The sequence below is a fragment of the Theropithecus gelada genome, chromosome 10, assembly GCF_003255815.1.
Source record: "Theropithecus gelada isolate Dixy chromosome 10, Tgel_1.0, whole genome shotgun sequence".
Lineage (NCBI taxonomy): Eukaryota > Metazoa > Chordata > Mammalia > Primates > Cercopithecidae > Theropithecus > Theropithecus gelada.
In genome coordinates, this window is record NC_037678.1 from 10,528,653 (window position 1) to 10,554,331 (window position 25,679).

General features: G+C 51.9%; 1 protein-coding gene across 1 annotated transcript in view; it reads right to left on the bottom strand.

Annotated features, from left to right (window-relative positions):
- Positions 1–470: 470 nt before the first annotated feature.
- Positions 471–25,679, bottom strand: part of FAM83F (family with sequence similarity 83 member F) — a 35,490-nt gene continuing 10,281 nt past the window's right edge. The window contains exons 2-5 of the mRNA XM_025399804.1: positions 11,125–11,292; positions 10,454–10,575; positions 8,472–9,148; positions 471–993 (exon numbers count right to left, since the gene is read on the bottom strand). Coding sequence (XP_025255589.1) covers positions 944–993; positions 8,472–9,148; positions 10,454–10,575; positions 11,125–11,292 — 1,017 coding nt within the window. The 3' untranslated portion in view covers positions 471–943. The remainder of the gene's footprint in view (positions 994–8,471; positions 9,149–10,453; positions 10,576–11,124; positions 11,293–25,679) is intronic.

The following is a 25,679-nucleotide window of genomic DNA, read 5'->3' on the forward strand; positions in this document are numbered from 1 at the left end:
TGAAGGGGTCCGAGGACCCCGTTACAGTTGGGGGAAAAGAGGCAAATGCTCCTGTCCTCAGGGCCCAGCCTCCCATACCCCCAATCCCCTCTCAGCCAAGCCCCCTCCCTGCCTTGGCTGTAAACCAAAGTTTACCGACTGAGGGAAGGAACAGTCCCAGGTAAAGGCACTGTAAGGACCCCCACATAGGTCTGCAGCAGGCAGCAGCCGAGGAGGCCTGGACCACTCACGCTGAGACTGCCAGGACGGCACCGGCAGGGAAAGAGACCTCAGTATGAGTGCTCTCAGAACAGCAGCATCAAATTCTGCCCCTCGCTGGGGGAGGCCGCAGGATCTTCGCCTCATTCAAGTCTAGTTCAGGAGCCTGCAGGGACGGGGCCAGGAAGACCCCTGCAGCCAGTGCCCCTGCAGTTCCGGCTGCACCTTACACCTGGAGGTCGGCAGCTAGAGCAAGACTGGAACTTAGGATCCCAGGCTCAGGGTCCCGCCCTCTTCCCTTTTATTCCACCAGTCTCTTGGGTGGGGAGCAGTGGGGGGAACCAGAAGCACCAGGAAGCCTGGGAAAGGAGAAGCCACTGCGGCTGCCCCAGATACCCCATCCCATTAAGGTTTAAAGAATGGCCCTCACCCCATCTGGCGACCAGCGGAGGGGGTGGGGCACAAAGGCGAGCAGACACTGGTCAAGCTTCCACTTCATGTAAACAAGGAGGCCGTGGCACTGACCCCTGCCCAGCCACCGACAGTCTGGTGGAGGCGTGTAACTGAGATGCTTCGGACCCTCTCATTTGGGATCCAGGGTCCCTGAGACCAGGACAGAGGCTGCAAGGCAGGAGGCCAGTTGGAGTCTGATGTGCAAACTGGTGCAGTGTGCGACCTGAGCTCTCCACGACACAGGGCAGGGCAGGCGAACATCCACACGTCCTGCCCACCACCATCCTGCAGCTCAGGAAATCACGCAGTTGCTGGGCTTGGCAGAACTGGGACTTGTTTTACCTGCAGAGGCAAAGGACAGAGGTGGGGAAGGATGTATGTGAAACACTTGGTGGATTCAGCTTCAGTCCCTACCCTGTGTACTGTCTACATCTCCAGTTGAGGGGCTGGGGTCACTGTCTCCTTCCCAAGCTGCTGATTTGGAAAGCAAGTCAGTAGAGGGCACCTGGGAAAGCAGAAGGGAAGATTCTGCCTGTCCCAGCAGCCTTGGCAGGAGCCCCACTGGGTGGGACATCAAGGTGACCACCATCTCCTGACCAAAGAGGGGTGGGGGAAGGATCCAGTCCGCAGAATCAATGACGACAGCCATCAACTCCAAGTCTTGGCTGCTGTGTGTAAGGACGAGCCATTCTTTGGTTTCTTTACTTTTCTAATAAACTTGCCTTCACACACACATACACAAAAGTCTCACCAAGAGGCCGCTCACTACCAGCTAATACATGGCAGCTCCACAGCCTGCAAAGTAAGACTGTGGTCCTTCTCTCCGGTTCCCCTCCCCGGCTGCCCCATTCCACCGCTGAGGTGTCCACAGCTCCCAGAGCCAGCCAGCAACAGCGACGGAACCTGGCCTTCCCAGCCCAGTTCCAGCTCCTCCTGCCACAGGCCTCCTAGGCTGGAAGAAGGACAGCTGGCGCCTCAGGAAGGGCTGGCGCTGGCCAAGAGCTGCCACATGGGGTGGATCACACTGCTTAGGGTGCGGCTTTGAGGGGAGGATGGAGAGGAACGCGCTGCCTGTAGGGAGGGAAGGGGGAGAGAAAGCTGCCCCCCTTCCAGCCAGAGAAGCTGATTTCTCCTCTTCCCCAGGCCTCTACCATTCCTTCCCACTCCCTTTACAGTCCTGAGATGAGGCCTGCGGTTCCTTTGGCTGGATTCCTGCTCTCGGACCTCTGGAGGGAGTGTGGGGGAGTAGCAAGGCAGGCCTGACACCTGTGGGCCTGCGAGGTGTCGGGCGTTGAAGTGGGGAGCCTGTGTCCGCAGAGCGCCGGCTGCCTTTCCGCAGGTGGAAGGCACTCGTGTTATTTCCTGCCAGTTCCCCCCACACAGCAAGGGCTGCCTCCCTGGTGCTCACACAACCTTCCAGTATCACTTCAGCTGTGAATTTAATTAAGGCCATGTCTGCCTCCTTTCCTGGGTCATGAGCACGACCCACCGAACAGAGTCCCACTTGGAGCCCTCCCCTGCCACACAGGCTGCTGCTCCTGCCCACTGCACTGTGACCCACGGCCTCGGGCCTCATCCATCCAGGCAGACTGAACGAGCTCTTCGGGACTGACCACAAATCCAGCTGCACCCTCATTAAGGGTGTTCCCCCACCCTTGGGCAGGAGGTTGTACCCAAAGAGCTCCATGGCCAAGGCGCTGGGGGTCACCTTCCGCGGTGATGCCGAGCGCATCTGGGTGGCTCTGCTAGCGGGATGAAACGCGGCCGTCCTAGACTCACTCGCTGCTGCAACGGATACAACCATCCCCACTTCCCCTCCTTAGCTGGTTTCATTTGCGTGGCCCACTAAGCAGATGTCAGTTCCTCCCCAGAGGCAGCAGCATTTTGGAGGCAGGTAAGCGAATCAACCTCTGGATCGTTAAACAGGGGAGGTGGTATAGCTGGACATGGAATGGCGGGTGGTGGAGGGGGTAGCTGCTTCCCAAGCCTGCACACCGCCCAGCTGGCTGCCTCCAGGAGAAGCCTGGGTAAGGCAGGGGCAGGGCCCGTCTTCACCAGCATTGTGCTCCCCACTTTTTTGTAAGGCAGGGTGAAAGCCTGGAGAGAGCACCTAGACTCAGAATTCATTTCCTAGCCCCGGACAGGACAGAGAAACTGGCTTGGCTTGAGGACAAACTGTGTGTCCCCTGTCATTCCCTGAGTGCTCACGTATTGTGAGCTGACCACGTGTGGGGAGTCAGCCCTGCTCAGGTGAACAGGGAAGGTGTATAAATGGCCAGAATAGTCTTTTTTACAAAGTATGTGTGGCCTGGGAGCTTCAGAGGTGACACCAAGGTGGAGGTGAAAATGGGTGCAGGGTGGGAGGAGGGGCCACTCAGCAGAGTGAAGCCGTGTGACGTAAGCACGGGGTGAGGGTGGCAGCCTAGGACACTCGGGACCTGCAGTCAGTCTGGTTTGCTGCCAGGTAAGGCGGTGCGGGCAAGAGGGAGGCAGAGGTCACCCACACGGAAGCCATGACAAGGACAATGACGTGCAAGCTTCATGCACAGGCTCCAGGGCTTCGCATTCCCTGTATCGGGAAGAGTCTTCCCTCGGATGTCCACAGGGCCCTCCTCCCTCCATTCAAGTCTTGTTCTGAGGCTCCTTGGTTAGGGCGGCCTTCCCTGACACCCTTCATAGAATGGCCATCCCCTCACAATCCTGGTCTCTGCCCAGGGTAACATGCTCCATAAAAGCAGGAACCATGTTCATTCTATTCATAGCTGTGCCAGGAACTCACAGCAGGGCCTGGCACAGAGCAGACACTTCGTAGATACATATTTATTGAATAAAATGCATGAGACGGCAATGGCGAGTTACTTAGGGGTTTAGCGCAATCCTAGTAATAACAGTAATAACAGCAGCAGATGCACCAGATGCAGCAAGAGCAGGAGAGAGATCTGAGACCCGCAGCCCCAAGAGATGACACAGGAGAACGAGTCCCCCAGTCCAGAAGCCTGGCAGCCACGCTCTACAGACTGCCAGCCAGCCAGGGGGCCATCCACACATAAATCCAGGGACCCCAGGAGAGTTCCGGAAAGGGACTGTCACTGCAGGTCACCTCAGGAACCTGGGAAGCAAAGCACAGGTCCAGGGGCTCTGGGGCAGGAAAGGATCTGAGGCACTCTGGGAAGCAAGTTGCTGCTCTCATCTTCCTCTCAACCCCCACGACACCAGGGGAAAGGGTCGGTCCTCTATTTGGGGCTCTGGCTCTTCCAAACACTTTTTTTTGTTTTTTTGTTTTGAGACAGAGTCTTGCTCTGTCGCCCAGGCTGGGGTGCAGTGGTGCGATCTCTGCTCACTGCGACCTCCGCCTCTCAGGTTCAAGAGATTATCCTGTTTCAGCCTCCCGAGTAGCTGGGACTACAGGCAAGTGCCACCATGCCCGGCTAATTTTTGTATTGTTAGTAGAGACGGGATTTCACCATGTTAGCCAGGATGATCTCGATCTCCTGACCTGGTGATCTGCCCGTCTCGGCCTCCAAAAGTTCTGGGATTACAGGCGTGAGCCACCGCGCCTGGCCCAAACAGTCTTTAAAGGTGCAGGGAAACGGTGCCGACCCGAGCCTTCTGGAGATGGCTATGACATCTGCAGAAGGCCGAGGAGGCAGGAGACCACACTGCCCTTTCCACCCTGGGCGGCCATGGACACAGGGCCTGGCCTCTCTGAACCTTGGGGGTCTCACTGTGAGATGCTATCATCAGACTGGATGGCAGTGAGGAGGACGCCAGCTCCGTGTGATGGTGTATGGCACCATGTCTCTCACCACTTCAAAAGTGTTGGCCATTTCCCAGTCATCTCCCTGGGGGAACTGGGTGGGGTCTCAGGCACAGCACAGGGACCTCCTCCCCTAGGCTGGCAGCACTCCAAGGGCAGGGCCTCATCTGTGTCTCCTCAGTCGTTGCGGAGTCTGCTGGTCTGAGGACCCTCTACACTGGGGAAGCTACACTGGAAAATGAGGGCCCTAATTTAAAATGCAGAGTCCTAAGCCTCGCCCAGCGGTACAGACTCTATTTGTTGGATTTTATTTTTATCTTTAAAAATTTTATTATTATTATTTTGAGATGGAGTCTTGCTCTGTCACCCAGGCTGGAGTGCAGAGGCGCGATCTCAGCTCACTGTAGCCTCCGCCTCCTGGGTTCAAGCGATTCTCCTGCCTCAGCCTCCCAAGTAGCTGGGATTACAGGTTTGTGCCACCATGCCTGGCTAATTTTTGTATTTTTAGTAGAGACAGGGTTTCACCATGTTGGCCAGGCTGGTCTCGAACTCCTGACCTCAGGTGATCTACCTGCCTTGGCCTCCCAAAGCGTGTTTGTTGCATTTTAAAATTCATATTACTTTTACTTTTTTTTGAGACAGGGTCTCTCTGTCATCCAGACTGCAGTGCAGTGACTCAATCACAGCTGACTGCAGCCTCGACTTCCCGGGTTCAAGTGATCCTCCTGCCTCCACCTCCCAAGTAGCTGGGACTACAGGCACATGGCACTACCCCCAGTTAATTAAAAAAAATTTTATTTAAGAGACAGGGTGTTGCTATGTTGACCAGCCTGGTCTAGAACTTCTGGGCTCAAGTGATCTTCCCAGCTTGGCCTCCCAAAGCACTGGGATTACAGGCATGAGCCACCACGCCTGGCCTCGTTGCATTTTTACCAAGGCTCTCCACTGAGGCTGCTCTGTGAGGTTGGGGGTCCCTGACCCAGGCAGCCTGTGTGGAGCTCACGGAGGGCACAGAAGCTCCAGAAGACATGAGCACTCCCAGCAGGTGAGGGCAGAGGGAAGACGCAGAAGGAAGAGGTGCCTAGCTTCTGCCACTAGAGGGCGCCGTGAACCTTGAAACCGCTGGGCACCCGTGGCCCCCAGCTGGATTCCCAGCCCCAAAGGAGGAAGCAACTTCCCTAAGGTTCTCCCAAAGGCCACACCTGGGTTTGCAAAAATTTGCATGCTGTTTGACAACTATATACTCCTTATCAAGCAATTTTACAGGCTGTCAGCTCTGAGCTTTTTCTATTTTTTCTCTTATGACAGAACCTGTCATCAACCCAGGTTCTCCCTTGACAAGAGGGCAGCACAGACAGAAAGAATAGAGGCAGAATCTGAACTCCAGGGGACCTCGGAAACCCTCCCTGGTGCAACCCGTCCTCTTCTAGATGAGGACACAGCCCCAGGGAGGGGACGGATGTGTCCTGGGTACAGCGAGCAATGTGTCCTGAGCTGAGAGCCAGGTGGCAGCTGCTCTGGGAGGCTCTGAACGTTTACCAGGGGAAGGGGACACTTGCTCTGTGTGGGGGTCCAAAGGCAGGAGCTCAGGTTCTCACTGATTCCCACCGTGGGAGTCCCATGCTCTCAGGGCCCCACCTTCTCACATATGCAGTTCTGGCTGCTTAGCTGCTGCTGCCTGAGGGGAAACACTGAAGCAGCCCCACTTGGCCATGGTGTGGGAGGCTGGAGGCCATGAAAAAGGGCCTTTTAGGAGAGGAGCTCCTGGCCAGGCACAGTGGCTTGTGCCTGTAATCCCAGTGCTTTGGGAGGCCCGGAGGTAGGAGGATCACTTGAGGCCAGGAGACCAGCCTGGGCAACATGGTGAGACCCTGTTTATACAATTTAAAAAATTAGCCAGGCTTGGTGGCACACACCTGTGGTCCCAGCTATTCAGGAGGCTGAGGTGGGAGACTCGCTTGAACCTGGGAAGTTGAGGTTGCAGTGAGCTGTGATTGCACCACTGCACTCCAGCGAGCCGTTGTCTTAAAAACAAACAAAAACAACAAAAGACAGGAGAGGAGCTGCTGCTTCTCCCCCAGGCCTTGGGAAGGTGTGTGAATTTCAGGGCTGCAGGTACTGGGGGCCCACCCAGGTGGGCAGAGGACTTGCCGGAGGAGGCTGTTCTGTGTTTGTCTAAAGGATGGATGAGGAACGGGGTGATGGTTCCGGGCTGTCCGTGCCCTTGCCCTCACTCTTCCCTCTCTCTCTCTATCCCAGCATCAGGTGCCCTAGAGAGGAGCTTCCCGAGGGCCCCGTCCGTGTCTGCAAGGCTGGTTCCTGGGCACCATGTGCAGGCACCAAACAGCGGCAGCAGGGGCAGGGCCGCCGCGACCACCCGAGAGGTGAGAGCAGGGACATGGATGCGGAGGGACACGCAGAAGGCATCGGGAAGGGACAAGACAATGGGCTTTGAGTTTCCATGGAAACCACACCTCAGGGTGAGGGGCTGAAGGAAGAGAAAGCTTCCACTTCACTTCACTCAGGACTTGGGAAACAGCCCTTGCTGCTGTAGGGCTCGCCCCCTCCTTCCCGCTTCCCCCTCCTTCCCCTCTTCCCCCTCCCTCCCTTGCCAGGTGTTCACCATGGCAACCCTTCCTCCAAACCAGAGGTACTGAGCAGCAGCAGCAGCAGCAGCTGGCGTTAGGGGAGCCAGGGAGCCCAGGAGAAACAGTGACGGGGCCAGCCACCCCTCCCCTGACAGACCATGGCTGTGCCCAGGCCTGGTCTTGAATCCTGGCCTTACTACCACTTCCTGTGACCTGGGACCACTTCATTCACCTCTCCGAGCCACCTGCCACCTCTGTGCTTGAAGGGTGGTTGTGAGGGCAGAAGGGGAGAGAGAGCGCCTGTGCAGGACCTGGCAGGCCAGCAGCTCAGTCACCATCCCCAGGCCAAATGGAGGGAACGCCCTGGCGCTCCCACTGTGCCCACAGCCACAGAGGCGCCCAGGCCTGTTCGAACTCCAAGAAGCAAAGTTAGCCAACATTTCCTGAGCACAGACTGGGTGTGTCAGGCTCCAAAGCAGTGCTGGGGAATCAGCAGAGGGGATGACACTTGTGCTCCCTGCTCTCATGCCATCACAATCCAGTCAAAGCTGGTGTGCAGAAATGCAGGAGTCCGGGGAGCCCTTGGACTGGGCACACAAGACCTCAGGCCCTGTCACTGCCCACCTGGCCAGCCAGAGCCAAGTTCTCATCACTGGGCTCCACAGTGATGGACGGAGAAATCCCACCACGGGAAGTCCTCTGACTCAGGGATGCAGAAATGAGAAAGGCACCACCACCAGCCACCTGAAAGGCCACCCCAGAGACTGCTGCGGAGAGACACATAAAGGCCAGGGCCTTTTGGGGATCCCAGAGAGATGCCCAGGAAGATGCTGCCATGGAACAATCCCAGCCAGGGACAAGCAGCCGGGCAGACAGCACTCAGCAGAGGGACGTGGAGAAACCAAGTCAGACTGCCCATCACAGAGACAGGAAAGTGGGTCAGGGCTCTGGCAGGGTACAGGGGAGGGCGGGGTGTGTCTGACCAGGTGAGATCCTGACAATAGGTGATCTGGCAAGGAAGCAGGTTTGCTAGAAAGAGCCCTCAACTCAGAACCAGGGTCTAGTCGCAGCCATGCACCCCACCGTGCGGAGCCCCCTTTTCTTTTCTTACAAAGGAGAAAGTTTCTCAGCTTATTTGATTTGTTGGGTTACCATGAGGGCTGATCTGAACGCCTTCTAGCAGTAGTAGCAGAAGCCCTCAGACCACTCCATGCCAAGCCTGGAATCCTTCTCTTCTTTCAGAGAAGAGGAAAATGAAACTCAGAGCTGCGGGACCTGCCCAAGGCCTCCAGGCAGCTAAAGGCTGAGGCCAGAATGGGAACCAAGGACCCAGGAACCCCAGAGCTCCTGCCCTCTGTGCCCACAGATGGAGTCTGCTCCTCTGCAGGTATGAGGCAGTGCTCCTGGGTAAGGGCCGATGTGGGGCCAGGGCCAGAGGCCTGTGGAGACACCAGGCCAGAGGGAAGAGGGCTCACCTGAGATGTCAGCACTGGAATACTCGTTGGGCCTCTTCCCTGTCAGAAACTCCACTTCAGGGACAGTCTCAGTGGAGACGGAGCTGGCCATGCCGTTGGGCGCCGTGGGCCTCTTGGCTCGGCGACTGAAGAGCCTGCTGCTGAACCGCCTGGCGGGGGCGGCCTCCCCCCGGGCTGCTTCTCCCATGCCATTTTGGCTGGGTGCCTCTCCGGATTTGGGCTTTAGGTCTCTGTGCGTGTGAGAGACCATCTTGCCATCCTTCCGGCTCAGCTCTCCCAAGGGGATGGGCTCCACAGGGGGCAGCATCTGCTCCACCGTAACCAGGTCTCTCAGGAAGCTCTCCAGGCGCCGGGCCGACTCACCACCGCTGCCACCATCCTCCTGCCCCTCCGGGTTGCCGCCTGCCTCCCGCTGTTGCCGGGCAGCCCAGCGCATCATCTCCCCAGGCGGGTGGCGGCAGCCTGACACCAAGGCGTACTTGGGGTTGATGAGCTTTCGAGCCACAGTGGAGGAGTAGTGGAGGCCAATCCTGCCCGCCAGGCCCAGCTGCCGGTACAAGTCCACCTCCTCAGAGATGGCGTACAGCTCCCGGAACTCTGTGTCAAAGGGCTCCACGTTCTGCCCTGTCAGGAGCAGGAGGAGGTTCCTGTCCACGTAGGAGGAACTCCAGGTGAACCTGGGAACGTGGGGATAGAAAAGCAAGACGCATGTGCCCAGGCCTCTCTCTTGCCCTGCCCCTGCCCCCCCGCCCCCCGCCCCTCCGCTGTGGCCAGACCCTTGCCGCAGGTGGAAGGCTCCTTGTGGGCCACACTCTGGACTGGCCTCCCTCCACTCACCCGCAGACTCCCTTTCCCCAGAGTTTGGCCTCAAATGAAGCAAGCAGGCAGTAGGTGCAGGGAAAGAGCATGGGAAGTCAGGCCGGCATTCAAACCTGGTTTATATTCTCATGTGCCTTGTAAGCTGGGGCTCCCAGGACATATGTTCACAGGGTTGTTGTGAGGCGCAAATGAAGTAACTCATATAAAACATTTAGCTCAGTCCCTGGCACAAACACACATTTAAAAAATAGTAACTGCAGCTGCCACTATTATGAATATTATTCTACTCTGTATTGGTTCTTTTCTGATTTTTTTAAGCACTTAGTGTCTGCAGAAACCCATACTCTGACCATGTGACAGGACTTACGCTGCTATTCATAGTTTCGTGTGCTCAGGTCTCTCTTCTCATCACCCATATTTTAATTTACTTGGAGGGCAGATATTACACAGATACAGTCTCTCGTGTTCCTGGTAAATTATTTTAAAATCAGAATTCTGAGGCCGGGTGTGGTGGCTCACATCTGTAATCCCAGCACTTTGGGAAGCTGAGGTGGGTGGATCACTTAAGGTCAGAAGTTCGAGACCAGCCTGGCCAGGTGAAACCCTGTCTCTACTAAAAATACAAAATTTAGCTGGGCATGGTGGTAGGCGCCTGTAATCCCAGCTACTCGGGAGGCTGAGGCGGGAGAATCGCTTGAATCCGGGAGGCAGAAGTTGCTGTGAGCCGAGATCACACCACTGCAGTTCAGCCTGGGCCACAGAGCAAGGGTCCGTCTCACAAAAAAAAAAAAAAAAAAAAAAAAAAAATTCTGGCGACATTCCCTGCACACCACATCTTCCCGTTTCTTTCCAGATCTGGTGCATCCCACTTCCTGCTTGTCCTATCTAATAACTAGCCTCAAAATGCAACTGGCTGCAAATGGACCATGAAAAGCAGGCAGTGCATAATGCCTAGGAAGAGTTGACCCTCTTTCTAGAATAATCCATCAACCAGGAAGTTTGAGGGAAGGGACTGGGCAGAAAGCTGTCCTTTGCCATTGCGTCAGACGATACCAGTTACAACTCATGATGACGGAGGCTCCAGTCTGGCATCTTCCTGAACACCTACCTGGAATCAAGGCCTCCTTCTTGATTGGGCCCTTCTTTGACCCGGCCCAGCTCACCTGTAAGATCCAGTGGCCACTTTGTCACCATCCACCATCAGGAACTTTGATGACAGGGTCCCCTTGATCCTCCCCATGGGCATATAGAAGCCGACGCCTGTCACAGAGCGGACACGGATGTTCTGTTGGGAAGAGTAGAAGGCACCGTCACCTGGGTTGGGCCGGCCTCTGTGCCAGGTCCTTGCTTCTGCAGAGGAAGAGCCCGCTTGTCTATGGACCCTGCCTGCAGGCTCCTGTCTTCACTAGACGCTCTGCTTCCTACAGCCTTCCATAGGGAACCCTCTTTGGTGAGCAGGAAGAAGTCCCCAAATCTTGCTTTAGGCATGGACAAGCCCAGGGTGGTTCCTGCCTGTTCTCAAAAGGCCCAGGAAGAGAACAACAGCCCTCACTTTGAAGTCAGTGATTCTGCAAGCTAAGCACCCCAGGACCAGGCCAGAGCTGCCTCCTTCAGTCTCAGCAGCCTAGGGATAAAATCGAAACTGGGCATATGATTCAGTAGTTAACAGTAAAGCCAAGGTTAAAGGCTTGACTTTCAACAGAAGGAAAGGTGTTGAGATCTTGAAGTTTACCTGAGCCCCCATCAGGGAAGAGGCAGGGGGGAGCCACAGGAGGGGCAGAGGTAGTCCCTGTCTCATCTCCTGACCACTTTCCGCCCCAGTGGTACAACTTACCCGAATCCGGAAGTCGGTGAGCTGCAGGTCCTGACACATCTCCAGGAAATACTTCACTCCCGCCTCGTCCAGGATGATGTACACTGGGACCCGGCGCTTACAGGCAACATCCACAATGTCTTGAAAGATATCACCATCAGTGAAGAGGTCCATGACCACAGCAATGACCTGGGTGGGGAAGGGCACTGGTGAGGCATGCAGTGTCTACACGCCCACAGAGGCAAGCCCTGCTCAGACGGGACCACCTCGCCCTGGGGTCACTTGTGGCCAAGAGCCAAAATCTCCACCTGTACCATTCCTGGGGCTTCACATCCCCCGACCTCTGAGCACATCTGAGCCCTGGAGATGGGCCTGGGGGTGCAGGCCGTGTGCTTGTACTTCCTCCTGGACAAATCCCCACCTCCCCATCCTGGGGGTCTTCTAGCAGCCCTTAAAAAGCTGTATCGGGGCTGGGTGAGGTGGCTCATACCTGTAATCCCAGCACTTTGGGAGCCAAAGGCAGGTGGATCACCTGAGGTCAGGAGTTTGAGACTAGCCTGGCCAACATGGTGTAACCCTCTATCAAAAATACAAAAAATGGGCTGGGCATGGTGGCGGGCACCTGTAATCCCAGCTACTCAGGAGGCTGAGGCAGGAGAATTGCCTGAACCCGGAGGCAGAGGTTGCAGTGAGCCGAGATTGTGCCATTGCACTCCAGCCTGGGCAACAAGAGCGAAAAAAAAAAATTACCCAGGTGTGGTGGCGGGTACCTGTAATCCCAGCTGCTGGGAAGGCTGAGGCAGGAGAATTGCTTGAACCTGGGAGGTGGAGGTTGCAGTGAGCCAAGATCGTACCACTGCACTCCAGCCTGGGTGATAGAGTGAGACTCTGTCTCAAAAAAAATGAACTGAACTGAACTGAACTGAAATGAAATGAGCCATATCATGGGAGATCTAGGGGGCTGAGGAAATTTGCTCCTGACACCCTAGAAAAACAAGCAGGCACAAGGAGATGCCATTACTGAGATGCCAGGGGTGGGCTCATGTCTGTGAGCCACAGATCTGCTCTAACATCACTTTCTCAGCAGGCCTGGATGCACCGATGGCCTTGCAGCTGCGTGAAGCTCTGTGCTTCCCCAGGCATAGATCCAGGCAGAGCTCCTGCTTGCTTGGATTCCCTTGGCCTTCAGGTGTCTATCCCATACCACCCCATCCTCAAATCAAAGTCACTGCTCAGGACCCTTGATTTACAAAAATTGGCCCTGAGTGTCCACCCTGGAGGCAAGGTTTATGCAGCCCGAGGCTGCTCCACCTTTCCAGCCACAGCTACTTCCAGCTTCCTACACAAACCATGCTCCACACTCCAGCTGAAGGTTTTCTTATTGGCCCGAACACCGTGCATGTGATGCTGAGGAAAAGGCCTCGGCTTTGAGGTCGGAGCGATTTTAACTGTGGATCCACCACTTCCTATTTGTGACCTTAGGCAAGTCACTTAACCTTAATGAGACTCTGTTTCCTCATCTGCAAAGTGAGGATACCTTGTATTTTACACTTTTGTCCTGAGGATTAGGGATAACTTTGCAAAGCAGCAAACACAACGTGTGCCAAGTCATAAGTCCTCAGTTAACAGTAACTGCTATACAGTCCAGGAAGTCGGCTTGCCTTCGCAACTGAAAGGACCGACTCTTTTTTTTTTTTTTGTTAGAATTCTTTTTTTTTTTTACTTTTTAATTAATTTATTTATTATTATTATTATACTTTAAGTTCTAGGGTACATGTGCATAACGTGCAGGTTTGTTACATATGTATATTTCAGGAAGACCAGGCTAGTATCCCCACGCCACGGCCTGCCCAAGCGTCTTTGGCCGCAAAATAGAGCTAATAACTGCACCTAGATCTCAAAGGGTTGTCCCAGGACTAAGTGAGATGCACCATGAAAGTGCTGAGTGCAGGGCCGGGCGCGGTGGCTCACACCTGTAATCCCAGCACTTTGGGAGGCCAAGGTGGGTGTGTCACTTGAGGTCAGGGCTTTGAGACCAGCCTGGCCAACATGGTGAAACCCCATCTCTACTAAAAATACAAAAATTAGCCAGGCATGGTGGCGGATGCCTGTAATCCCAGCTCCTGGGGAGGAAGCTAAGGCAGGAGAATCGCTCATTGCAACCCAGGAGGCAGAGGTTGCAGTGAGCTGAGATTGCACCATTGCACTCCAGCCTGGGGGACAAGAGCGAGGCTCCATCTCAAAAAAAGAAAGTGCCGAGTGCCCACCTGGCACCAGGTGCACTCAATCAGCCTCCATCACGGTTGTGCCACCACCTTCACACGTGTGCTCTGCCATCACCCTGACTCTAAAGACTCCAGTGCCCTGCCCTACACAATACCATTTAAAGTTCTTCACAGCTCTTACATTTTGAGAAAGACAAAACAAACAAACAACAACAACAAAAAAAACTGTTTTATCTGAAGAATGAGAGACCCTTTAAATTACCAGGCCCAGAGAGGCATTTAAAATGTGATAGCAGCCAGATACAGTGGCTCACGCCTGTAATCCCAACACTTTGGGAGGCTGAGGTGGATGGATCACCTGAGGCCAGGAGTTTGAGACCAGTCTGGCCAATATGGTGAAACCCTGTCTCTACTAAAAATACAAAAATTAGCCGGGCGTGGTGGCAGGCGCCTGTAATCCCAGCTACTCAGGAGGCTGAAGCAGGAGAAATGATTGAGCCAGGAAGGCGGAGGTTGCAGTGAGCCAAGATTGCGCCACTGCACTCCAGCCTGGGGGACAATACGATACTCCGTCTTAAAATAAAATAAAATAAAATAAAATAGCTATCATGTCTCACTCCCCTTCAAGCTAAATAATTACTATTAGTAAGTGGCTTGAAGCCACTTGCTGTATGAGGCCTCTAGACTGACTAGAGTAGCTGTAAAATGCTACACACTCTATACAGTTAACAAGGTAGGCTGGGCACAGTGGCTTACACCTATAATCCCAGCACTTTGGGAGGCTGAGGCAGGAGGACTGCTTGAGCTCAGGAGTTTCAGATCCGCCTCAGCAACATAGCAAAACCCTGACTCTACAATACAAAAATTAGCTAGGCATGGTGGTGCATGCCTATAGTTCCAGCTACTTGGGAGGCTGAGGCAGGAGGATTGCTTGAGCCCGTGAGATTGAGACTGCAGTGAGCCATGATGGCACCACTGCATTCCAGTCCAGCCTAGGCAACAGAGTGAGACTCTATCTCAAAAAGAAAAAGAAAGAAACAATGTATAGCCAATCACTGACAACGCTGTTTCTGTAAACCAATGAGACTTCCTGACCAATGACTTTGGTTTTCCCCCCCAACCACCCCCGACCCCTGCCAAATCCTGATTTCATCCTTTTTTCTTTAAAAACTTGAGCCTCCCCAAGGAAACCTGGAAGTGTGTCCCGGGATGCCATCCTAAATCTCGGCTCAAATAAACTCTCTATGCTAATTTTGCCTCAGCGTCTTCCTTTGAGGTTGATACTGTGATAATCACTCATGAAGGGAGAATGAATTCTTTCTGAGCCCCACAGGCAGAGAGAGGACCTAAAGACTAATAAGCTACAGCGCTGTTTCAAGGGGTTAATCCAAGTGGAATGACAAGACCTTTGCACAAAATAACTAAGACATGAGATAAATGAGATAAATGCCTTTAAGAGTGTGACACGTGATGTGGGGTTGGGGTGGGTGGGTGAGTGGAGAGATTACTTCTAGCCAGGGGAGAATAAGAAACACTTTACCAAGGAAGCTGAACTGTGAAGGATGGGAAGCCTTTGGCACCGAGAGAAAGGAGCAGGAGGAAGATCCAGCAGGGAGGTTGTCTGGGCTGCCTTGCACGAGTGTGTCCTGCACACGGGCACTGGCTGAGGAGGGGACTGGGAGCTGCGTCTGCCCTGGGAAGGGTCGCCTTTTTCTAATCTATGTACAGGTGTCATGTGGCCTAGCAGGGGCCTGCAAGGGGAGCATTTCAGGGAAAGGGCACAGCACAAACAAAGGTACCGTGCTGGTTAATTGTATGTGTTTGCTTGGCTGGGCAAACATTATTCTGGATGTTTCTATGAGGGTGTTTTTTTTTTTTTGGATGAGATTAACATTTAAATCACTGGACTTCGAGTAAAGCAGATTACCCTCCGTAATGTGGGTACGTCTCGTCCAATCCACTGAAGGCCTTAGAAGAAAGACTGACCCGCCCCAGGCAGGAAGGAATTCCACCAGCACACCGCCTGGGGACTCGAACTGCAGCTCTTCCCAGCGTCTCCAGCCTGAGAGCCCATCCTGCAGGCTTTGGCCTCGCATCTCCATTATCCCATGAGCCAATTCCTTAAAATCAATCAATCTCTGTCTCTCGGTGGATCTCTTACACACACACAAACATGCCCATCCAGTTGGTTCTGTTTCTCTGGAGAACCCTGACTAATACAGGCACTGAGGATGGGAATTAACATGTACTAAATACTTTCAGTGCACCCTAGGCTGTTTCCTGTGCTTTAGGTAAATTTTCTAATCTGATCCTCACAACTATTTTGCGAAAGGGTTATTCCCACTTTACAAATGAGGAAGTAAACACACATAGGGGCCATAGTCCTATGTCCAAGGTTATAAAGCTGCCATGTGGCAGAGCAAGGAACTCAGTCCTAGGTGGCTCCAGGGTCTTCATTTCACTGCTTCCTAGAGATGGGATTGCTAGGAGATACTTCAGACACATTGAATCAAAAACTGGCTGTTTAAAAAGACTAAACAAGATAGACAAACTTCTGGCAAACCGACAAAAAAGGAGGAGATGTAAATAAAATACTGAATGAGAAAGAAGAAATTACTGCAGACATAATAAAACTTTAAGGAATTGTAAACATGGTAAAAAAAGAATATTAAGGCCAATTACATGCTAATGCAAATGAAAATGCACATAAGAGTTCACTTTAAAAAATGAACTAAACAAAATATACCGTAACCAAGTAAAGTTTATCCTAAGAATGTTAAGGGTGACTCAACATCAGAAACAGTATCATTTTAATTTAAAATATTTATGGGGTCGAGAGGAGGAAATCATATTTATCTTAATAATTTTACAAAGTATTCAATAAAGCTAGATCCCTACTTGTGATTATAATTCTCAGAAAACAAGGAATAGGAAGGATCTTCCTTAACTTGATAAGCTCTATCTACCAAAAACCCACATGAAACATTTTACTTAACAGAGAAACTTATGATGTACTCCCTTTAAGTCTCAGAGGATACTCACTATCATCACTACAGTTCAACATAGTATTGGAGGTCCTCACCAATGCAATAAGACAAAAAAAAAAGAAAAGAAAATGAAAAGAAAAAAAAGAAAAGAAATATGAGACGTAAGGATTAGGGGAGACAAAACTACCAGTATTTAAGAATAATACAATTTTCACAGAAAATCCAGTAGAACAAAGAGAAAAGCAATTAGAATTAATAAGAGAATTCAGTAAAATTGCCAGATCCAAGAAAAACTTACGAAAACCAATAGCCTTCTTCTATTCCAGCAATAATCAACCAAAAGAAAGAAAAAAAAACAAAAGAAGGAATGAAAGAAAGAAAGAAAATAAGATCCATGCCCAGTTAAAACCTAACCACATGGCATTTGGAAATAAATACCTTCAGGAAGAAATACTGGAAAGTCTACGAAAGGACATTTAAAAATATGTGAATAAATGAAGCAATAAATCATGAAAAGATAATATGATTTAATATTTTAAAAATCTAATACTCTCCATATTAATAAAATTCAATGCAATTCCATAAAAAGCTCAGTAAATGCTTTTGAGAAACTCAAATACTTGGAAGATATAAAGAAGAATAAAGATCCACAAATAGCCACATCGATTTTGAAGAGGAAAAGCTAAAAGGGAACACTTGTCCTATAGAGAGTAAGGCATACTACAGAACCATAGCAATAAGAATTGTACTACTTGTACTACTTAAGTAGGAAGGAACTGACCAATAGACCAATGGAACAGAATGGTGAGACCAGAAGTATATACACAAACACATACTTACATGCACACATACACAAAACTTTATGTATGATAGGGGTAGAATCACAAGTCAGTGGAGAAAAAAAAAATGCCCTTTAGCAGATGCCACTGGGAAAACTGGCTTACTGCATAGAGAAAAACAGAGGTGGATCCATCCCTACTTCACACCACATGTAAAGGAAAATTTCAGGTAGGCTAAGTACTTAAATGTGAAAGATATAACTAATAAGAGAGTTGATGAAATGCAAGAAAATATCTTCATGACATGGGGTAAGAAAGACTCTCTTAAGTTCCCAAATGCACAAACCATGAAGGAAAATGAAATTATGCTAATAAGTATGTAAAAAGGAGCTGTCTTTTTTTTTTTTTTTTTTTGAGATGGAGTCTCACTCTGCCGCCCAGGCTGGAGTACAGTGGTGCGATCTTGGCTCACTGCAAGCTCCACCTCCTGGGTACACGCCATTCTCCTGCCTCAGCCTCCTGAGTAGCTGGGAATACAGATGCCCGCCACCATGCCTGGCTAATATTTTTTTTTTTTGTATTTTTAGTAGAGATGGGGTTTCACCGTGTTAGCCAGGATGGTCTCGATCTCCTGACCTCGTGATCCGCTCATTGGCCTCCCAAAGTGCTGGGATTACAGGTGTGAGCTACCATGCCTGGACTTTTTTTTTTTTGAGATGGAGTCTCCTTTGTCACCCAGGCTGGGGTGCAGTGGCACGATCTCAGCTCACTGCAACCACTGCCTCAGGTTCAAGTGATTCTCATGCCTCAGCCTCCCAAGTAGCAGGGATTACAGGTGCACACCATCACGCCCATCTAATTTCTGTATTTTTGGTAGAAACAGGGTTTCACCATGTTGGCCAGGCTGGTCTCAAACTCCTGACCTCAAGTGATCCGCCTGCCTTGGCCTCCCAAAGTGCTAGGATTTCAGGCATGAGCCACTGCACCAGGCAAAAGAAGTAATCTTCATTAGTAATCAGAAAAATTCAAATTAAAACAAAGAGATGGCCGGGTGCAGTGGCTCACGCCTATAATCCCAACATTTTGGGAGGCCAAGGCGGATGGATCACCTGAGGTCAGGAGTTCGAGACCAGCCTGGCCAACATGGTAAAACCCCGTCTCTACTAAAAATACAAAAATTGGCTGGGCATGGTGGCACATGCCTGTAATCCCAGCTACTCGGGAGGCTGAGGCAAGAGAATTGCTTGAATCCAGGAGGTGGAGGTTGCAGTGAGCTGAGATCGCACAATTGCATTCCAGCCTGGGCGACAAGAGCAAAACTCCATTCCAAAAAAAAAAAAAAAAAAAAAGAGAGAAAGGAAGAGACCACTTTACAACTACGAGATTAATGAAAAATCAGAAAATTGGATAATCCAAAATATTGGTAGGTGGAGGAAGGGGGACCTTTGTCACTGCTGGTGGGTGGGAACACTGGTGCAGCTATTCTGTAGAGCAACAGGCAAAAGTTAGTGGATTTGAGCATGTGCATAGTTACAAGCCAGAAAAGCCACTCTTGGCCATGCACCCCTGGGAATCTCTTGGATCTTTGCACAGGTCTATATGGGGCCAGAACAAATATGTTCCCTGCATCTTTCTTTGGGATAGCAAGGAGCTGGCAACAACTTAGATGTCTATTTCTAGAAGACTGGGTAAGGAAAATGTGAGGAATGTGATAGAATGTTTTACAGCAGACAGAAGCGACGAACTAGTTCCATGTGTCGTAACTTGGATAATTCCTTTTAAAATGGATAGTTCAAATGAAAATGTTAAAGAGTGAGATCTATAGCCTAATACCATTCATGTAAATAAAAACATACTACAGGCCAGGCGCGGTGGCTCACACCTGTAATACCAGCACTTTGGAAGGCTGAGGTGAGCAGATCACCGGAGGTCAGGGTTTGAGACCAGACTGGCCAACATGGTGAAACCCGTCTCTACTAAAAACACAAAAATTAGCCGGGCATGGTGGCGCACACCTTTAATCCCAGGGAGGCTGAGGAAGGAGAATGGCTTGAATCCGGGAGGTGGAGGTTGCAGTGAGCTGAGAAAGTGCCACTGCGCTCCAGCCTGGGCAACAGAGCAAGACTCCATCTCAAAAAACAAAACAAAACAGCACAGCACACTACATAAAATAATACTGCACACTTTTCAAGGATACAAAGATGTCTGAGGACATAGGCTGAACACATGAGGGTGGCTGCCTGTGGAAGGAGAAAGGAGTGGGAGGGAAGGAGAAAGGTAAAGTAAGAGGCCTTCCAAGGCTCGCCGGTGGCAATGTGCCGTGAACTAAGGTGCACAATCAGCATTTTGCACCTGGGGTCCAATATAGCCAACCAAACAACCAAAAATCACATTCAAGTCCTCCAGCTGGGCTGGCACAGTTCAGGGCAGGTTTGGGTAGGAATAAGGGTGAAGGTACATGGGCTGGATACGAAGGGTTTGAACACAATGTGCAGAGTTCTGGCTTCATTCCACCAGCAATGCAGTTTCCAGGGCTCTGATACTTGATCGCCACCTCCGAGTGCTCCTGATAGTTTATCTCCCACGTGCTGTCTAGGCCAGAGTTCCCTGTCCTCCTCTCATTTCTGAACACTCCAAGGTGTCCAGCTTAGAGTGGACCCATGTTGCTGAGGACAGCTTGACCGGTTCACAGAAGCATGTCTCAGGTTCAGACGCTTACTTTTGCTTTGTGGTTGAAAAATTAAGCAGGGAAGCTGGCCTGTCCTAGCCCCACCTGCCCAAGGATGTCGGGAGAGGCCGCAGTCCCCACAGTCTGGCTTTCGCGAGTCGGACTGTGACACCCTGGTGCGAGCCAGCCATCTGTGTCACTACCAATTAAACAATGAAATATCTGTAGTAGAAAAAAAAAAATCAATTGCTGGCTGACTCCTGCAATCTAGTTGTGGAGAAGTGATAATTACCCTCCGCTTAGGTCTCTGAGGGCCCCGCTTTGACATTCAGCTCTGCGGCGTCAGGCCCAGGGGAACCAGCTCCCCACTCTCTCCGCTTAGGTCTTTCACTGAGCATGTGATTCTCCACACCGAGCGAACTTCAAAGCTCCCAGTGTAGATGGAAAATCGGGTTTAAAAACAGGACATCATGGGCTCAGAACACAGGGAAGCAGATTTTGTTGGGGGAGGAAATCACGCCCCCTCCAGCTGGCTACCCACCCCCGGTGTCCTTTACCTGGTTACCTACTGATGCACAATGCCTGGGGAGAGAGGTTAATTCGAGGTGGCAGCAGTTTCTATAAGTCATCGCAGGCACATTGGCAGACAGCCTCTGATGTTGTAAGACTTCTCATGGGGTGTTTTGTGAGCTCAACATCTCCTCATCTGATATCCTGCCTGGGCGGCAGGACGGGGAGTGAAGGCAGGTAGGGAGCCTCCAAATGTCCCTCTCCTGCCATCCAGCTTTAGTTAAACTGCCAGCGTTTCCAATTCTCTTTCTGGACTTCGTAATTACCGTCAGATAACAAAAATGACAAGAGGGCTCCATCTGGCCCCTGTACCCCACATATGTTTGGATGACCCAGACTCATGGCTCTGCCAGGTGTCCACATCCACAGAGCTGACTACGGCTTGGACGTGTCCCTCAGTCACACAGGCACTCCCCAGATCAACAACCTCCCAGTTACTCTGGCAGAAGCCTAGGCCTACCAGCCTCCTCCTCCTCCCCACCTACCAAATCCCATCGGTCACTGAATCCAGCAGGCCCCACTGCAGGCACCTTCTCAGGGTCAATCCTTTCTGTCCCCACTGGTACCGCCCCAGCTCGGACCCTCCTCCTTTCCTACCACGCTTCTAGGCGCTTCGTAACTGCTCTTTCCTGCTTATATCTACCCTCCAATTCATCCTCCACAGCAGGACGCAAACCGAGATGCATGGGTAGAGAGAGACAACACCATCCGTCCCCTTGCCCTGCTGATGTGGAGCTCAGGACTCTGGGGTGGGACAGGCTGCTGTTGCCTGCAAAGAGCCCCAGCTTCACCTCTTCTGTGGGTGTGAAAAAGCAAAAGGCCACAGGCCAAGCTTGCTGACCCTGGGGGGCCTGTTGGTGACAGTCACTTCTCCTGGGGAAGGAAGGGAAGCAGCTAGGGACACTTTCCCACTGATTACCTACCCATGTGCGCCTGGGGCCGAGTTGCCTCCCGTGCCTGCCGTGCCTACCTCCCAGGGCTGTTGGAAGGCTCGGATGAGATCATGTCCACGAAATCCCACGAAAACGCTGTGCAGTTATGAGGGATCGTTTTACAACAACCGTTTTATAACTATAAGGCAAATGGGAGGAACTCCCCACATCTGAAGCCCTAAGGTCCCTCAGGGTGGAGAGGACAGCGGCTGAGCAAACAGGTCAAACTGCTGTCTCCCAGAATGGCCATCTGTCTGGCAGTCCAGGGGAATTAGTCTATCTGGGACTAGAGGGCAGTCCTTCCCTTTCCCACGGAGGGTAGAGCTGGGTCTGCCTGCAGCCTCTGACTCACACATCTCCAGCTGTGGAATTTCCTTTTCTGATCTCCCCTAAGAGAGGATCAAGGGCAGGTTGTCAAACTTCAGTGTGTAAAGAATCACCTGGGAGCAGGGATGGGGGTATGCCTATTGAAGATGCAGATTCCAGGGCCCTATCCTCAAAAACTCGAATTCAGCAAAGGCCCAAGAAAATGCATTTTAACAGCAGCATCCGTCCTCCACCCCCACTCAGGTCACTTGAATGCACGGGGGAGATGTGTCACACTTTGAGTGAAGGCTGCTGTGTGCAGGATAATATACGGTCAGGAAGCAGAATGTCTTACTGGTTGTTTGGCTCTGAGTGAGTCATTTACTGGGCCTCAGTTTCCTCATTTTAGAGCAGGGAGGTGATGCCTTTACAGGGCTGTTCTGAGCTTTAAATGAGATTCTGCAACAGCATGGTACTTGTCCTGCTGTGAGCGATGGGTAAACGCAGGTGCCCTCTTCTCTCCTCAGTGATGGAGCCCAGAACAAAGGGGCCACCACTTCAGGGGAGGGGGCGAGAAATGAGAGAGCCAGTGGGGGGCCCGCTGAGCTCCCGGGGAGCCAGGCAGCCAGCGCCTCCCGCGGCACAGACATCAAGGTATGGATGTTGTTCCTCTGCTCAATGCCATGCCCAGCAGGCCCAGCCTACAGTGGTGATTAAAGCTCAGGGAACACGACACTTCCAGAAAGGTCAAAACTTGAACTAGTTGAGGGGAAACGCAGCCCAATTAAGGAAGAACCCACATGATGAACTGTTCACCCAGCCATACCAAGTGTCTACACTCATATGCTGAATGTCGCAACGCACGGCTAAGAAAGCCGCTGCCAGAGTAAAGTATCTCAAGGCGGGCTGCGGGCAACCAGAGCAACTTCTAACTGGCACAGCCGTCACCGCAGCACAGAAGGGTGCTCTATGGAGACGATGCATCCAGGAGAGGGTGTCATAAGTACTCTGGGTACACTGCAAAGACTGTCACCAAGACTGCAACAGGCCCCTTCTGAATTATCACCAATTTTTACGCCAGTAGAGTGGGAACCACTAAACAACAAACTTTCTTTTAAGTTCCCCACATACATACCCTGGGGAGAGAGCAGGAGAGGAGAGGAGAGAGGAGGAAGAGAGGAGAGGAGAAGGGGAGGAAGAGGAGAGGAAGAGAAGAGGAGAGGAGGAGAAGAGGAGAGGAGGAAAGGAGGAGGGGAAGAGGGGAGGAGGAGGAGAGGACAGGATAGGAAAGGACAGGAGAGGAAAGGACAAGAGAAGACAGGAGAGGGGAGGACAGGAGAGGACAGGACAGGACAGGAGAGGGCAGGAGAGGAGAGGAGGCTTCACAGCTGCCCACAGGAGGGGCTCCTGCTGCATGACCCCCACAGAACACCCCTTTAACTTCCTCCCATCCCTGGTCTCTAGATTCACATCACTAAATAAAACAGTACAGAAGTGTACTGCAGTGGGGAAAGTGCCAGAGATTCCACACTGACTGTGAGGCTTTGGGCAAGTTACTGAAGCCCTCTGAATTCCACCTGTAAAATGAGGCTACTTCATGGTTCTATGAAGATGAAAAGAAATGTGATCAAGCCTAGATAAAATCTTGCCTGGTGCCTGCCCCAGCTGGCTGAGCTCTGTCCTTCCTCTGGGACACGGCCTGACACACACTAGGTGCTCAGGGTCACCTTGCAGCAATGCTAGTTCATGCTGCCCTGACTGTTCCCTTCTTGGCAGATGGACCCCATAACACAACCCAAGCGCCCTGTTTCCCTGCCCACTCAGCGGCTCCTAACTGCCTAAGTCAAGTCGAAGGCCCTCAGCCTGGCTGAAGACCCTTCATGTGCTTCCAACCCAAAGAGGCATTTATCCACTTTCTCCCCAGATAATCAGCTCATACCCCACAAGATTATTCAATGTTCTCCAAACTCACCCAGCAGGCTCTGGCTCGTGCCTTAACTCACAGTGTCACCCCCTAAGCCTGTAGTGATGAGAATACTCTTTGTCGAGGTCCTTGTTTCACTCTTCCCAGGGCTGTCTCAGGATCATCTTCTGTCCCCCGTTCCCAGTGTAGTGTGTGCCTTCCCTAGGATGCATGTCTGCCCAGGATCGTCCTCTGTCCCCAGTCCCCAGTGTAGCATGTACCTTCCCTAGGATGCATGTCTACCCAGGATCGTCCTCTGTCCCCAGTCCCCAGTGTAGCATGTACCTTCCCTAGGATGCATGTCTGCCCAGTGCTGTTTCTGTCTAGGCACATGGGGGTGTCTCCCCATCTGTCCACGAGGGGTGGGAGACAGAGCCCCGCCATCATTCTAAACAGAATGCCTTCACATAGGGGGCTTCCCTTGGGGAGCTGAGATGTGGGTTGGGCCTGAGTCCTGGTCCACCAAGAAGGCAGAGCCAAATTCAGAGCTGCAATAGCTTTTTTTTTTTTTTTTTTTTGAGATGGAGTCTCACTCTGTTGCCCAGGCTGGAGTGCAATGGTGCAATCTCTGCTTACTGCAACCTCTGCTCCCCAGGCTCAAGCAATTCTCCTGCCCCAGCCTCCCGAGTAGCTGGGATTACACCACACCTGAGTAATTTTTGTATGTTTAGTAGAGACAGGACTTCACCATGTTGGCCAGGCGGGTTTCAAACTCCTGACCTCAAATGATCTGCCCACCTCAGCCTCCCAAAGTGCTGGGATTACAGGTGTGAGCCACCGCGCCAGGCTGCAACAGGGTCTTGTTCCCCACTTGGAGGCGAGGCTGCCCCCACCCCAGCAGCAGGGCATCTGTGCTTCATCAGCTGGGGCTTCCCAGCTATCTGTGGCCACATTCCATCGTCTTGGGCTCACTAATTAGACATCATAAAACACCGGGCTCCCTCCCTATGCTGGCAGCAGCGGAGCCCAATTCCACCCAGCCCCACCGCTTCCTCTCCTAGAGCCCTCCACCTCAGTGTGGGGCTCTGATCCTGACCCTGCAGGTCAGGTCTCCCTGCTGCACCCCCTGGGGCTCACTCCCTCTCGGGCTGACCCTGTGAGGCCATCACTCTTGACAAGGTTGAATGAAGGAGGGTGTATGTACAAAGGAGACCCAGGCTGGCTCTCCAGAGGAGGAAGACAGATGGCACCCACGTGAGCAAGGCCAACTAATTCAGCCGTGAACAACCACGTGTCGTGACCTGCCAGGGAGTAAGCAGAGCAATTCTTTGTAAGATCCTAGGCCAGCTTTTCCCTGCCCCATGGCAAGCTTCTGGGATGACTTTCCCGGCACTAAGTTGGTGTTAATTAGTGAAAATGATCTAATGCAAGCTCATTTTAACATTAGCTTAAAGCCAAACATAATTAGAAAGATAAATCAGCTGCTAAAAAAAAAAAATCCAATGAAGATACACAAACGATTTTTAGGATCATCTGCTGGTTTGCGTTACTAGCCTTGAGCTCCCACATGGACAGAGCGAGGCAGGTAGTGAGGTAGCTCACGAAGTATCTGCCGAGGTATTTCTTGACTGATCTATCAGGGTAAGACAAATGGAGTTGGCAGTTTGCCTGGGAGGTGATGAGACGCAGCAAGGATAACTCTGTGGCTATTGCCAGACGATGGTACCTGGGAGGGCTTCCCTAGAGGGGCAAATTGAGAGTACAGGGAGGGATATGGTTGAAAGTGGTCAGGAGGGCATTCAAGTGATGGGAACATGGGAACAGTGTGAGTCCACGGGTCCTGGGCCTCCAGTTTTGTACACAGCCTGCCCTGCCCTTCCACAACTGGCTGATTCAGCCATCAATTCCCAGGAAGCCTCCGTTCACCTGGAGCTCAGTACAGGTGCACAAGCCTGAGAATCAGACATATTTCAGTTCCCATCTAGCGTCCTATTTACTGGTGGTGTGACCTTATCCTCTCTGAACCTCAGTTTCCTCATCTGTAAAATGAAAAGCTGCTGGATTGTTGTTATAAAATTAAATGGAATAGGCTAGGCATGGTGGTTCACGCCTGTAATCCTAGCACTTTGGAAGGTCAAAGAGGGTGGATCACTTGAGGTCAAGAGTTTGAAATCAGCCTGGCCAATATGGTGAGACCCCATCTCTA